General features: G+C 33.8%; 1 protein-coding gene and 1 pseudogene across 1 annotated transcript; both read left to right on the top strand.

Annotated features, from left to right (window-relative positions):
* The first annotated feature begins 2,327 nt into the window (after positions 1-2,327).
* Positions 2,328-7,453, top strand: LOC143611482 (uncharacterized). Its single transcript, XM_077085691.1, has 4 exons — positions 2,328-2,808; positions 2,897-3,046; positions 6,158-6,717; positions 6,806-7,453. The coding sequence occupies exons 1-4, from the start codon at positions 2,328-2,330 to the stop codon at positions 7,451-7,453; spliced, it is 1,839 nt and encodes a 612-aa protein (XP_076941806.1).
* Positions 7,454-8,606: 1,153 nt separating this feature from the next.
* Positions 8,607-13,772, top strand: LOC143610674 (uncharacterized; annotated as a pseudogene).
* Positions 13,773-14,173: the final 401 nt, after the last annotated feature.

Raw genomic sequence — 14,173 nt, 5'->3', positions numbered from 1 at the left:
GTGGCAATTAAATGATTTTGTTTTCTTAATGAAAACACGGATTCCATAACTAGACCAAAGAATTTTCTCACATAGACAACCGGCCACAAGAATTCCAAATTGCCTAGAAATATATATAGTTAGAGGAGCACTGAGTTTCTATTATATATTTTGATCACCGTTTTAATTTTTAATTAAACAATTGACCACGTTTAGTTATAGCGTGAAACTGCATGTTATTTAAACTGATTCAAAAATAAAACACAATATGAGTACCGATCGAGCAATTTGAGATTTCAAATACAAAAATATATATATAGATAATAAAGTTATATTCTATAATCGTGAAATCCAGACTTTTATTTATGACTTATACATTTATAAAGTGCTAGTTAATTTGTTCAATCATTATATTTATTTAATAACTATGGATTAGGTTCAAAGAAAAAGTTTGATTTTTCTAAAAAGGCTAGGAATGAAGGTATTTTAGTCTAACACTTTAATATCAAAACTCACATACTTTAATCTCAAAACTCACTTATATTAATTTAAAAAAGCCACTTAAATAAAACCCAATTACGTCTTCACTAATCTCCTACAACCACCACCACTCCACCGCCATCACAACCGCCACCACCTCGCCGGAAAAGTCTATGGAAATTTTGCCGGAAAATTTCACCGGAAAAGTCGTCGGAAAGTCACTGGAAAACAATCCCCGAGAAATTTCGCCGGAAAAATCTCCGAAAAATTCACCGAAAAGTAGCCGAAAAAAAGTCAACGGAAAACGGTCGTCGAAAAAACACAATGGAAAACACTACGAAAAACACAATTTAAAAATCACAATGTTAAAAACACAATAAAAAACACAATTATATGACACAATGGAAAAAACACAATGAAAAAAAATACAATGAAAAATACTATTGTATAACACAATTTTGTAAAACACAATTTTGGTAAAACACAATTTGTAAAAAACCCATTATTTTTTTTTTCAATTTTTATATAACAATATGGTACTCATATAAAAGATAAAAAAACACTCCTTATTATGGTGAATTTGTTTTTCAATAAAAAACGTCCTAAAAAAAGTTATGGACGTTTAAAAATGATGGGGAATTTGGCATGTGCCTTGCATGTAGAGAGAGAAAGTCAACAAATGTGTTATTCCTTTTATACCCTTCCTCTTATGTTCACACTTGATTTCCCACTAAACTAATCTCAACCCTCCATGTTCAAAATTAATGTACAAGATTACTTTCTATCATTTCTACAAAAACTATACTTTCTATTATAAGCTAACCCTAATAACTATAGTTTTATGCATCCTATTTATATCTAAATAAAACCCACCTAAAATATTGAATGTTACAAACTGAAAAACTTTGTAAGTTCTCTGATTATATAGAACTTAATTTTATGATTAAATCTGATTAATGAAACTTAATTGCCTGTAAATAAAATAATTTAGGAAACATTTTGGGCCAAAATAAAATACGGGTTGATGCAAACGAAAAGGATTTAGTACAACTGATGGGTAAGCATCGATGTACCAAAATAATGATTCAGCACGCTTTACTGCTTTATCTCCAAATCGGCCTTTATCTCCAAGTTAGCCTTCAGGGAAGGAAAAAATTAACTTATTGAGGCACCTGATATTCATGTATCTTGGGTGAAACGGCCGATGCAAGCTGAGTTGGATTTACTGGCTAAATTAGTCTGTAGCTTCACAAGCTTCTAGTGTTTCACGCATGGAAATCAGAGATGAAGGCGTCGATGAAGCTTTTAGCCTGTATAGCCGGTAAGCTCAAATGAAGCTATATGATTTGGCTGAAACGAGGGATGCCTTATATATGCTAAAAAAAGATGTCTATAATTTTGTTAAACCTCTTATTTGTTTTGCTAAAATTGTTGTGTTTGTTGCTTCATCCACCGACAGCTTTGCTTTTCTTTTTAATTTTAGTCATATTTTTACTGAAGTATAATGATATTCATCCATCTCTTCGTTTTTTCTTTTTTCTTTTGTGAAGTGTAAATTTCAATTCATGGATGGTCTTTCTAATAATAGCTACACGCAAAGGGAAATGCTTAATTTCTGCTTTATGACATGAGTAGTCGTTGTATGCATATAATATAGGAAAAGCAAAAGCAAATTAGAGTACCTGCCTTGCTTATCAGTCGAGCGAGCGAGGATTCCCTTTTCGGTCATATATATTAGCGTACCCGGGTCAGTCTCAGTGTACATGTTGCCCACTTCACTATATATATATATGATGCTTAATTATTCATCATCATCATCAATGAATATCAATATTGTATCTAAAGTAGATGATGTTGACCAGACTAACATGGAGCTATATAACGCTCTATCACTAGGAGAAGATATCAAGGTATTCGAGACGTGCAAGGAGTTGCCCAATGGTCCGTTTCACATACTAACCATACATGATGACACCATTCTTCATGTTGCAAGTTTCAATAAGCGCAACAACCTCGTCGTCGCCCTACTCCGTTCCTTGCCTGAAAGCCAATTCGAGAGGCTGACATGGGTGAATAGCAGTGGGAACACCATACTTCACGAGACAGCCACCAACAACGGGACGGTGGAGGCCGCTAGGGAGATGTTGCTTAGGGCCCCTTGTTTGCTCTCCAAGCGCAACTCGCGGGGAGAGACCCCTCTCTTTCGTGCAGTCCGCTATGGCAAGTCCCGCATTTTCCACTTGCTCGTTGATCAAGTACGGGAGAAAGGAGAAGATGCGGAGCTGTTTCTTCGGAGATCTAGTGATAAGTCTACCATACTACATCAAGCCATCCTCAGCCACAACTTTGGTACGTTCATACGTTCGTTTTAATTTGTTAAAGTCGATCGATGATCATGATCTCTTACATATATATATGTATGTATCTGGACGGACAGATCTGGCCATTTCCATAACTAGAACATATCCAAAACTGATTGCGGAGGAAGATGGACATGGGTTGACGGCTCTTCAACTTCTATCATTGAACCCTTCCCCATTCGATAATGAAGTTGGAGACAACTTCTTTAAGAAGCTAATATACGATTGTAAGGATCGATACTACTTGCATGCATTTAATTTCAACTCTTAATTTATTAACACATGCACTTCACTCCAACTACAACACTTTTCTTTTTGGAAAAAACCAGCAATTTCATATATACACTTCACACACACATATATATATATATATGTATATAAGGGAGAGATATTTTGAGAACCTTGTTGAGTTTTAAAAACATAAGAACTACATACTTAACTGCATATTTAATTAATCCCTCCGTCCCATTAAAAGTGTTCATATTTCATTTTTTATTTGTCCCATTACAAATGTTCAATTTCAAAATTTATTAGCCAATTTCTAATTTTACCCTTATGCACACACAACTAGCATTAATAAACAATATGGTGGACCCATTTTCCAAGGGCATTATTGTTATTTGGTTAGCAAAAAAAGTAATCATTCAATCCACCTTAAACTTTGTGTTTTTCAAACTAAGAAACTTTGATCGGGACATAGTGAGTAAATAGATTAGATTATGTGGCTGAGATTAAATTTGATTAAAAAATTAAAGTATAAGAAAGAATAAATATGTACAGTGATAATTACACTAATTTAAACGTCCGTTACACATATGTAAAATGTCGACTCGGTGTGTAAAAAATTATGTAATTTTTTTACGTGCATGTAACCTACATATATGTAAAAAAAAAATTCAAAATTTTTTTGTTACGTTGAGTTCTTTCGAGTTCTTAAAACTCAAAGTGATTCTCAAATCTCCAAAGAAATTCCCCTATATATATATATATATATATATATAGGGTTATGTTATAATAGGAAGTATAGTTTTTATAGGAAGGATGAGAAGTAATCTTGTCCATTGATTTTGAATATGAAGGGTTGAGATTAGTTTTGTATGGAAATCAAGTGTGAACATAAGGGAAATGACATAAAAGGAATAACACATTTGTTGACTTTCTCTCTCCACATATAAGGCACATGCCAAATTCCTCCATCATTTTAAAACGTCCATGACTTTTTTTACGACGTTTTTATTGAAAAACAAGTTCACCATAATAACGAGTGTCTTTTTATCTTTTATATGAGTACCATATTGTAATATAAAAATTAAAAAATATTTAGTGGGTTTTTTACAAATTGTGTTTTACAAAATTGTCTTATACAATAGAATTTTTCATTGTGTTTTTTTCATTGTATTTTTTACATTGTGTCATACAATTGTGTTTTTTATTGTGTTTTTATTATTATGTTTTTTTTCATAGTGTTTTTTTCCATTGTGTTTTATACATTGTGTTTTTCATAGTGTTTTCCATTGTGTTTTTTTGGACTTTTCCAGCAAGGTGGCGGCGGTGGGTGACGGTTGTGGTGGCAGTGAGCGGTGGGGTGGTGGTGGTTATAGGAGATTAGTGAAGATGTAAGTGGGTTTTATGTAAATAGGTTTTTGAAATGAATGTAAGTGGGTTTTGAGATTAAAGTGTTAGACTAAAAAACCCTTCTTCGTACCCTTCTTAGGAAAATCAAACTTCTTATTTGAACCTAACCCACCTATATATATATATATATATATATATATATATATATATATATATATATATATATATATATATATATATATATGTGTGTGTGTGTGTGTGTGTGTGTATATACAACCATGCAAAAACTTAAAATCTCATATATGCCCTTTTAAAAATAGTTAAAAATTGGGAATATATAATATTTTAGATGTTTGTAAAGCTATATATGAAATTAATCCTAAAGTTCTTCAAGGAAATAGCCATACCCTAAACCTATCGGTACAAGAAATCGAGGAATTTACAACATACAAATTTTGCTATATGTGTGGGTAATAGTTGATGATATATTTGAGATTGAATAGCCCTTGATATATGTTGGTGATACGCTTTGGCCACATTTGTGGTTTGTGGGGAAAGTTTCTCCAAAATTGACAATCAATTAAAAACCCCCAAATTAAATACAATAAATCTTAGCAAAAAAACCAGATAACTCTAACACGGCTTGTTGCTCGTGCATTTTTACTCATTGCTCGTACCGCTCGAAGCGTTACTCATAATGTCTGACCCTCAGTGTGGCAAGGAGCAGAGACAGAACGATCCACATGGTGAACAGAGACGAAAAAGGTGTTTGTATAAGCTTTTGAACCTTGCTTATTTGTTTTTTGAAAAGGTCCATGTTAAAGCTAGCCTTTGAAGGAGCTATGTCAAATAGCTTTTGTTTTTCAAACATCAAATAAGCAACAATTAAAAGCTCTCACATACACCACTGAAAAGGTTCTTCAATTTGGTTGAAGGCAGTGTTTTGAAACCCGGCCCGGCCCGGCCGATCGGACCTGGACCCGGTCCCTATACCGGGCCGGGTTAACGTATTTTGGACGTTTCTAAAAACCCGGCCGGGTTTCACGGGTGGCGGTCGGCCCGGACCGGTTGACCCGGCGGGTGGACCGGTAAAACCCATTTTTTATAAAATCCAAAATGAAATGTGCATGCCAGGATACGAACTTGGGTCATTTCAGAGATAGAAGCTTTAATAATTACCTCATAAGCCAATCAACCAAGCTTCATTGATGTCTCTACTGATCAAACATAAATCACATATATTTAAAAAACAATGTATAAAACATAAATAAACATTAAAGTTTGTTATTATTATTATTTTTTGTTATTATTATTTTTTATATGTATATGAATTATATATATATGTAAATATATATTTAAATTATTTATGACGTCATCCGAGTCAAACACTGGTCCGTCCTCCCGGGTCGGTCAGACCTTTGACCCGGTAAGGAGTCCGGGTCGACGTCCGGGCCAAGTCTGAAAACATTGGTTGAAGGAGATGCGGTGCATTTTTTAGCTCTAGTTTTTTTTCGAGAAGATAGATATAAAAAGAATGACATAGGAGAGAGGGTGATATCATGTGTGAGGGGATCAAGTCAAAAGACAAAATTAGGATCCCTCCCACATAGTGGGTTACTATATTTTTCTAAACTCACATGGGTTTTCTTTCCCGTATTTCCCTATATATGTACACATGTATGTATTTATGTATGTATGTAAGTATATATGTGTTTATGTATAATCATTAATTTGCTAACTTTTATTAATTTGTGGATGATCAGACATTGATTGTAGTCCAGAAAAAGTAATATACACAAAAAAGCGTAGTAAGATACCATTGATTGAAGAAATTCGAAAGAGAAAGCATAAATGTGAATCGGCTAAAAAACTTGTAAAGATATTGGTTAAAAAAGACAAGTCATGGAAGAACACGGTGTCCAGACATGATCTGAGTAGACCCAGGTTCCACAAATACGAAGGGAACGTTAGCCAACCGGAAAAAAAAGAGTTTGGCCCTATCCTCGACACTCCATTGTTGTTAGCAACAAAAGGTGGTTGTACAGAGATTGTCAAGGAAATACTAGATGTCTACCCACAGGCGGTAGAACACATTGATGGGGAAGGGCGCAACATTCTGCACGTCGCTATTAGATACCGAAGAACAGATATCATCGATATTGTAATCAATATGGCACATTCTGTCAGAAGGCTAAGAGGAAAGATAGACATAAAAGGATATTCGCTATTACACATGTTTAGCGTGGAGGCTAAAGATAGCAAAGCCGAGGAAGACAACAGAAATCCTGCTATAATTCTCAGAGATGATTTAATCTTGTTTGAAGTACGTACGTACGTAGTTAGTTAATGTCAATTTATGTCTTGCATACATAATATATTAAGTTTCTGCTTGTTCTTGTTGACGCGTGCAGAAAATGAGAAACATATGCCCATTGTTAAGCACACTGCAACAGAATTTTAACGGGGAGACTGCTGAACAAATGCTTCTTGAGAAAACAACACAACTACGGGTTAATGCCAAAGAATGGATGAAGGACACAGCAGAGAGTTGCTCCATTGTTGCTGTTCTTATAGCCACGGTTGCCTTTGCTGCAGCATACACTGTGCCCGGAGGCCCGAATCAAAATACAGGATATCCACTTCTCAAGAGCAAACCTTTTTTTATTGTCTTTGCTCTTGCAGACGCCCTTTCGCTCACATTCTCTTTGACATCGGTTATCGTGTTCCTTTCCATCCTCACATCTTCATTTCGTTTAAATGACTTTCGGTACTCTCTTCATAATAAACTGCTGCTAGGCATCACTTTGTTGATACTCTCGGTGTCAATGATGATGGCAGCATTTGCAGCCACCCTTATACTAACCATTAGTAGTGGCCAGAGCTGGACAAATGTTTTCTTATACATAATATCATTCTTCCCGGTTACAGTATACGCGTTCTCCTATGTGCATCTTTACAAATTACTCATTCACGCCTTTTGCGAAAAAGTGTGGATGCTTAAGGAAGCCTTATTTCCTCCTTGTGTTAACGTTGAACCACCTCAAGCGGATTTTACATGATTGCTCAGCACTAGTTCAATCTTGTAATTCAGTGCCACTAATTATTTTATGGAAAGCTCCTGAATAAATACATTGTTGTGTGTACTTTAGCTTTTACTCTATCAATGAAGAAACTGGAATACAACCGTGATTGTTAGTTTTGTTCTTTTTGTTAATTATTTTGTTGTTGACATGTTTATTTTCATTCAAGATATAAAATACATTATTATGTAAGAGAAAATATAGTAATTATTAGTTTAAGTATATGAATACTGATAAAGAATTAGCTATCTCAGATTTTCCCTATATGAGTACTTTACAATTAAATAATATAATTAATGTTATTTCCAAAATAACTTGAGTTGGAAAATATATTTGAAATATCCTTCATAATGGTAAGATTTTATGTTACGTGAACACTCTAGAATGGTATCATGGTATCATTTGTTCACATATGTTCCTTTTTTAATATAATAGTAAGAAGATTATTCTTTTTTCTAATATATGATGAAAATTTTTTATATAACTCATTCTTTTCATCTCATTACACTCAAAACAATTACATAAAGTGACAGGCTAACGGGGAACAAGTTGCACCGCAACCCCCTTTTAAATAGCAAAGTCTATCCTACTAAAAGCGAAACTTTGGGACTTAGGAGCGGAAAATGTACCATGCACGACACGCTGAACCATGCTCAGAAAATTCACAGCCTCCGGGGCCAGAAAACCGAATGTGTTAAAAGCAAATGAGAGAAGCACATATTGATTCCCTAAACAAGCTTTCTCGTGTTTAACTACTTTGTCCGATTCGGCCTTCAACTCAGCCTGACCCACAACAAACCCACGGTCTCTGAGTCAAACAAGAGGAATAATATTTATTTTACATATTGTATTTTATTTATTTATGCGGTAATACATTTTTCTTTTTCGTGTTATAATCATATTCATGGGTGATCTCTTTCTAGTAATTACACGCAAAGGGAAATGCATAATTTCTGCTGCTATGTGATATGAGGAGCTGTATGCAAACTAAAGGATATGTGCCTTGCTTGATTCCCTATTCTCTAAATTCGTAAGCACCTATAAATTGATTAACGTACCCGGCCAATCCCATTATATATGTTGTGAGCTTAATTAATTCCATCTCCTTCTGATCTCTATGTTTAATAATTCAATGAATGTGAATATTGTATCGGAAGATGATGTTGACAAGACGACTAACATGGAGCTATATAAGGCTCTGATAGATGGAGAAGATAAGAAAGTATTTGAGATATGCAAGGGGCTGCCGAATGGGCCGCTTCATGTAGTAACCATACATGGCGACACCATTCTTCATATGGCGGGTTTCAATAAGCGTAACAACCTCGTCGTCGCCCTGCTCCGTTCCTTACATGAAAGCCAATTCGAGAAGCTGGCATGGGTAAACAGCAGGGGGAACACCATGCTTCACTCGACAGCCACCAACAACCGGACGCTGGAGGCCGCTAAGGAGATGCTGCTTAGGGCTCCTACTTTGCTGTGGAAGCCCAACAAGCTGGGAGAGACGGCTCTCTTTCGTGCAGTGCGCTATGGCAAGTCCCGCATTTTCCATTTCCTCAGTGATCAAGTGCGGGAGAGAGGAGAAGGCGTGGAGCTGTTTCTTCGGAGAAGTGATAAATCGACCATACTACATGAAGCCATCCTTAGCCACAACTTTGGTACGTTTGTTTGTTTTAAGTTGTTAAATTCAATCGATGATGATCTCTTAATTACTCTTACGACATATATATCGACGGACGGACAGATCTGGCCATTTCTATAACTGGAATATATCCAAAATTGATTTCGGAGGAAGATGGAGATGGGTTGACAGCTCTTCAACTTCTATCATTGAACCCTTCCGCGTTCGATTATGGAGTCGGAGACAACTATTTGAAGAAGCTAATATATGAATGTAAGGATCGATCCATCTAATATGCATGCATACATGCAAAAATGCATCCAGTTTTAATTCTTGATTGGCACAAACAAGGTTAACTCAACCACAACATCTCTTTAACCACATCTCTTTTCCTTAGGAAAAAAAAAACTATTGATCACCAATAAACAATTTTTTTCTTTTAACAATTTCATATATACCCTTTACAGGGATGAGATTATTGGAGAACTGGGGAACTCTATCTTAGACCATCCATCTAATCTTATGGTGCACCTTATGTGTTATTTGATTATCTACATCTCGAATAACCTTATCAAACCAAAAAAGAACCCTGCAAAACCTAAACTCACCCACCCCCACCCCCCGACTAAAAATGACTAACACCCCACCCCCATCGAGAGATGCTATAGCTAGACATTTTAGTTCTTCAATTCCCCACTTTTTTTTTGAAGTTCCCATTTGAATCTAACTCTACCCCTATAAACATGAAAATATCATGCATACATACATACATAATTGCGAGACGTCGTTGATTTGTCTAATCAATGGTCTATAATTGCCATGGCAAACTTGTAATAAATATAAAAAAAAACTATGGAAGGGCATTGTGGACTTTGTTTTTTACATTAATCATTTTGAAAATTAAAATGCAATTTCTAAAATCTCATTAAATAGTCTCCTATTTTTTTAGCTAATTCTCTCACTCCAAAAAAAATTAATCTTCAAGTTGGGTTTTCAAAACAAGAAAAATTGTTTAAATCGATTTAATGGAGAAAGGCAAAGGTTTTTGAAATGGATATACTTTTGAAATGGATTTTAGATTTTAAAAAGAATCATTTTGTGTAAGGATATATTATAAGCATTATCTTGTGTTTGTTTTTTGTGTAGAGATTATTTCACTATAAGTAATATTAATACCAATATTGGATTGTGTAGGAATATTTCAACTCAGTGAATTACATGTTAGAGAGTAATTATTATTTCATTGTGTAGGGAAAATATGACTTATATGTAGACAAATATGAGTTATATGTAGGTGAATATTAGTTACGTGTTGGTTAAAATAAAAGGGAACTAACAACTTTTTAGTCGTATGTGTAGATGGATATTAGCATGGAAACTTTGTGTTTTTAAACTTAACTGAGACATAAAGAAATTAAAAGAAAATAAAAGGTTGGCTAATATTATCAATCATTCATTTTGAAGTCAACATGATCTTATAATTTTTAATTTAACTAAAAAATACATATTTGGAATCAAATAAAAGGATCTCATTAAGTTATATTAATGTTAAACGATTAATTTGTTTTTAAATTTAAATATGAATAATCTAGTTTCAAATATTTGGGGTGCGTGTGATCACATATCGTCAATATGTTTAGCGATTTGTCTATTTGTTGTAGCGTTTTTTAAATTTAAACATTAAATACATATATTAATTAAAACCACCAAACAAATTAATAGTTAACAAAATAAAATAATTCAACTTTTACCAACATGTCCTTTGATTTAATTAAAAGAAAAAAGAAAAGAAAATTTGTGATTTGTTGGATAATTTCTTGCAATCCTCGCGATAAGATGACTTTTCGCATGAACTTAAGCCGGGGGATGATTCATGCGAGAAGTCAAGTTATGGTGAGAAATCAATCTGGGTAATTGATTGCATTAATCAATTGCGAGAAATCAATGGTACATATTGATAATGACAAACTGGTAATTATTAATAATCTCAATAATGAAATCCCCATTTCTTACTCTTAAAATTAAGCTGAAAACATTTATAATTATCAAAACATAAACGATTTATAATTAGCTACATTTAATATTTTTTCATTTTGGAAATGGATACAATATTTGTTTTTTTTAACGTGCTTTAACATGATTTGAAAAAAAAAAATAGTACTTTTGTGGATTCTATGCTATCGTAATATACACAACATTAGTTTTACAAAAAATGCATTATTAGTTATGACTACACAATATTTAAGCGTGTCTACACTACATTAGTTGTACCTACATTATATTAGTTTTACCTATACTACATTAGCTATGCTTGCACAACATTTGAAATTGTGCATACAGTAAACTAGTTTTGCCTACACTACGTTATTTAGCCATTCCCATCAGCAAACTTAGCTTGGGTTGGTTTGCCAGGTGTAACATAAAAAAATTGAAAAATCACATTTGGTTTGACATATTATGGCAAACGATTCTCTACAGTGAACTAGTTTGCAATCACTTTTTATGCCATTGGTTTATATTTATTGCTTTATTCCAACAATTAATTTAACGTGCATATTAATTTTTGTTTAATAAGTTAAGTTATTTTATTTTTTTAAAGAAACTAAAAACATAGTCTTGTTTGTTATTTTTTTACGAACATCTCGATACAAATTTTATGAAACACGGAGTTCTTTATAAAATAGGTATTTTTCATAATATAATTACGATATAAAATTGTTGGTTCACAAACTTATTATCATTAAATTTTATTTTTATATATATTGTTTAAATAATTATAAACTATATTTACTTAATATTTAATAATGAGTTTGGTTGAATTAGGTTGGGTTGTGAATGAGAGTGGAATATTAGATTTGGATGGGTTGTGTAGATGGAAGAAAGAGAAACTAATTTTTTAATGTTAGATTGGGTTGGATTAGTTTGTAAATGGCAATAGTCTTATGACTATACAACATTTGAAAGTGTATCTATACTATATCAGTTATTACTATACAAATATCTTAAAGTATGTCTACACAACATTACGTAGCTATGTCTACATTATATTAGTTGATTGAAAACCATAGAAAGAAAAATACTTCACATTTGAGAACAAATAACATTTTAGATCAAATGATTTTTATCAAATAGATTTTAATGGTCTAAATTTTAGATGAAATAAAAAAAATATAACAGTTTGTAACTTATCATTAGTTAATAACCTATCATTAATTAAACTATTAGTGAGTATTAGTTACAAAACAAAACATCTTATATTTTACTAACATACCCTTATAATAAAATAACCAGAAAATAAAAGGAAATCATTTGATTGGTTAAAATATCTTCTCGTATATGTATATATGGGGTGTGTGTGTATAATCAATAATTTGTTGACTTTTATTAATTTGTGGATGATCAGACATTGACTGTACTTCAAAAGACACAAAAAAACGCAGTAGGATTCCATTGATCGAAGAAATTCGAATAAGAAAGCACAAATGTGAATCGGCAAAAAAACTTGTAAAGATATTGGTTGAAATGGACAAGTCATGGAAGGAGACGGTGTCCAGACTTGATCTGAGTAAGCCTAGGTTCCACAAATACACAGGGAACGCTAGTCTACCAAAAGACCTTGGACCTATCCGTTGTTGCTAGCAACAAAAAGTGGTTGTACTGAGATTGTTAAGGAAATACTAAATGTCTACCCACAAGCGATAGAACACATTGATGGGGATGGGCGCAACATTCTGCACGTCGCTATTAAATACCGAAGAGCGGATATTATCGATATTGTAATCAATATGGCACATTCTATCAGGAGGCTAAGTGGAAAGATAGACAAAGAAGGACACTCGCTACTGCACATGTTTAGCATATCAGCTAAAGATACTAAAGCCAAGGAAGACGTCAGAAACCCAGCTTTACTACTGAGAGACGATTTAATCTTGTTTGAGGTACTATGCATTTAGTTGATGTCAATTTATTTAATTTATGTCATGCATCCATAATATAGTAAGTTTCTGTGTGCAGAAAATGAAAAGCAAATGCACAACATTAACTAGACTGCAGGTGAATTCTAATGGGGAGACTGCTGAACAAATGCTTCTTGAGAAAACAACACAACTACGGGTTAATGCCAAAGAATGGATGAAGAACACAGCAGAGAATTGCTCCATTGTTGCTGTTCTTATAGCCACGGTTGCCTTTGCTGCAGCGTACACTGTGCCCGGAGGCCCGAATCAAAATACAGGATATCCACTTCTCAAGAGCAAACCTTTTTTTATTGTCTTTGCTCTTGCAGGCGCCCTTTCGCTCACATTCTCTTTGACATCGGTTATCGTGTTCCTTTCCATCCTCACATCTTCATTTCGTTTAAATGACTTTCGGTACTCTCTTCATAATAAACTGCTGCTAGGCATCACTTTGTTGATACTCTCGGTGTCAATGATGATGGTAGCATTTGCAGCCACTCTTATACTAACCATTAGCAGTGGCCAGAGCTGGACAAATGTTTTCTTATACATAATATCATTCTTCCCGGTTACCGTATACGCGTACTCCTACGTGCATCTTTACAAATGACTCATTAACGCCTTCTATGAAAAAGTTTGGATGGCTAAGGAAGCCTTATTTCCTCGTGTTGACGTTGCACCACCTCAAGCAGATTTTACAAGTACTAGTTCAATCTTGTAATTCATCTGATTAATTTATGAAAAGCTTTTGAATAAATGCATTGTTGTATGTACTTTAAGCTTTTAATCTATCAATGAAGAAACTGGAATAAAATTGCAGTATTTTTTTTGTTCTATTCGTTAATTATTTTGATGCCGACATGTTCTTTTTCCAAATGAGAGCCTAGGAATTATTATTATAACAGTTAACGCTATGCACGGATGAGGTGATTACCAACCGAATCCAGTAAAAAGAAAGAAATAATACAAACACTTCATAAGATACCATCCACTTACAAAACTTAGTTGGTTTTGCACAATGGCAACACCAGCCCGTTTTTTTGGGCTTAGTCACTTATTATTCATTTTACAACAACGTGTTCGTTTTCAAAGAAACATGCCTGAAGATGGGAGAACAAGTCA

This window comes from Bidens hawaiensis, unplaced genomic scaffold, assembly GCF_021521415.1.
Source record: "Bidens hawaiensis isolate Kalapana, Puna unplaced genomic scaffold, B.hawaiensis_p1.1 tig00002236_1, whole genome shotgun sequence".
NCBI lineage: Eukaryota > Viridiplantae > Streptophyta > Magnoliopsida > Asterales > Asteraceae > Bidens > Bidens hawaiensis.
This window is presented reverse-complemented; position numbering and strand designations above follow the sequence as displayed.

Excerpts from the sequence above, each read along its gene's own strand:
- LOC143611482 (XM_077085691.1), top strand. The coding sequence starts at position 2,328 with ATGGAGCTATATAACGCTCTATCACTAGGAGAAGATATCAAGGTATTC. Across the intron at positions 2,809-2,896 it reads CATCCTCAGCCACAACTTTG|ATCTGGCCATTTCCATAACT; the intron begins GTACGTTCATAC and ends CTGGACGGACAG. Across the intron at positions 3,047-6,157 it reads TAAGAAGCTAATATACGATT|ACATTGATTGTAGTCCAGAA; the intron begins GTAAGGATCGAT and ends GTGGATGATCAG.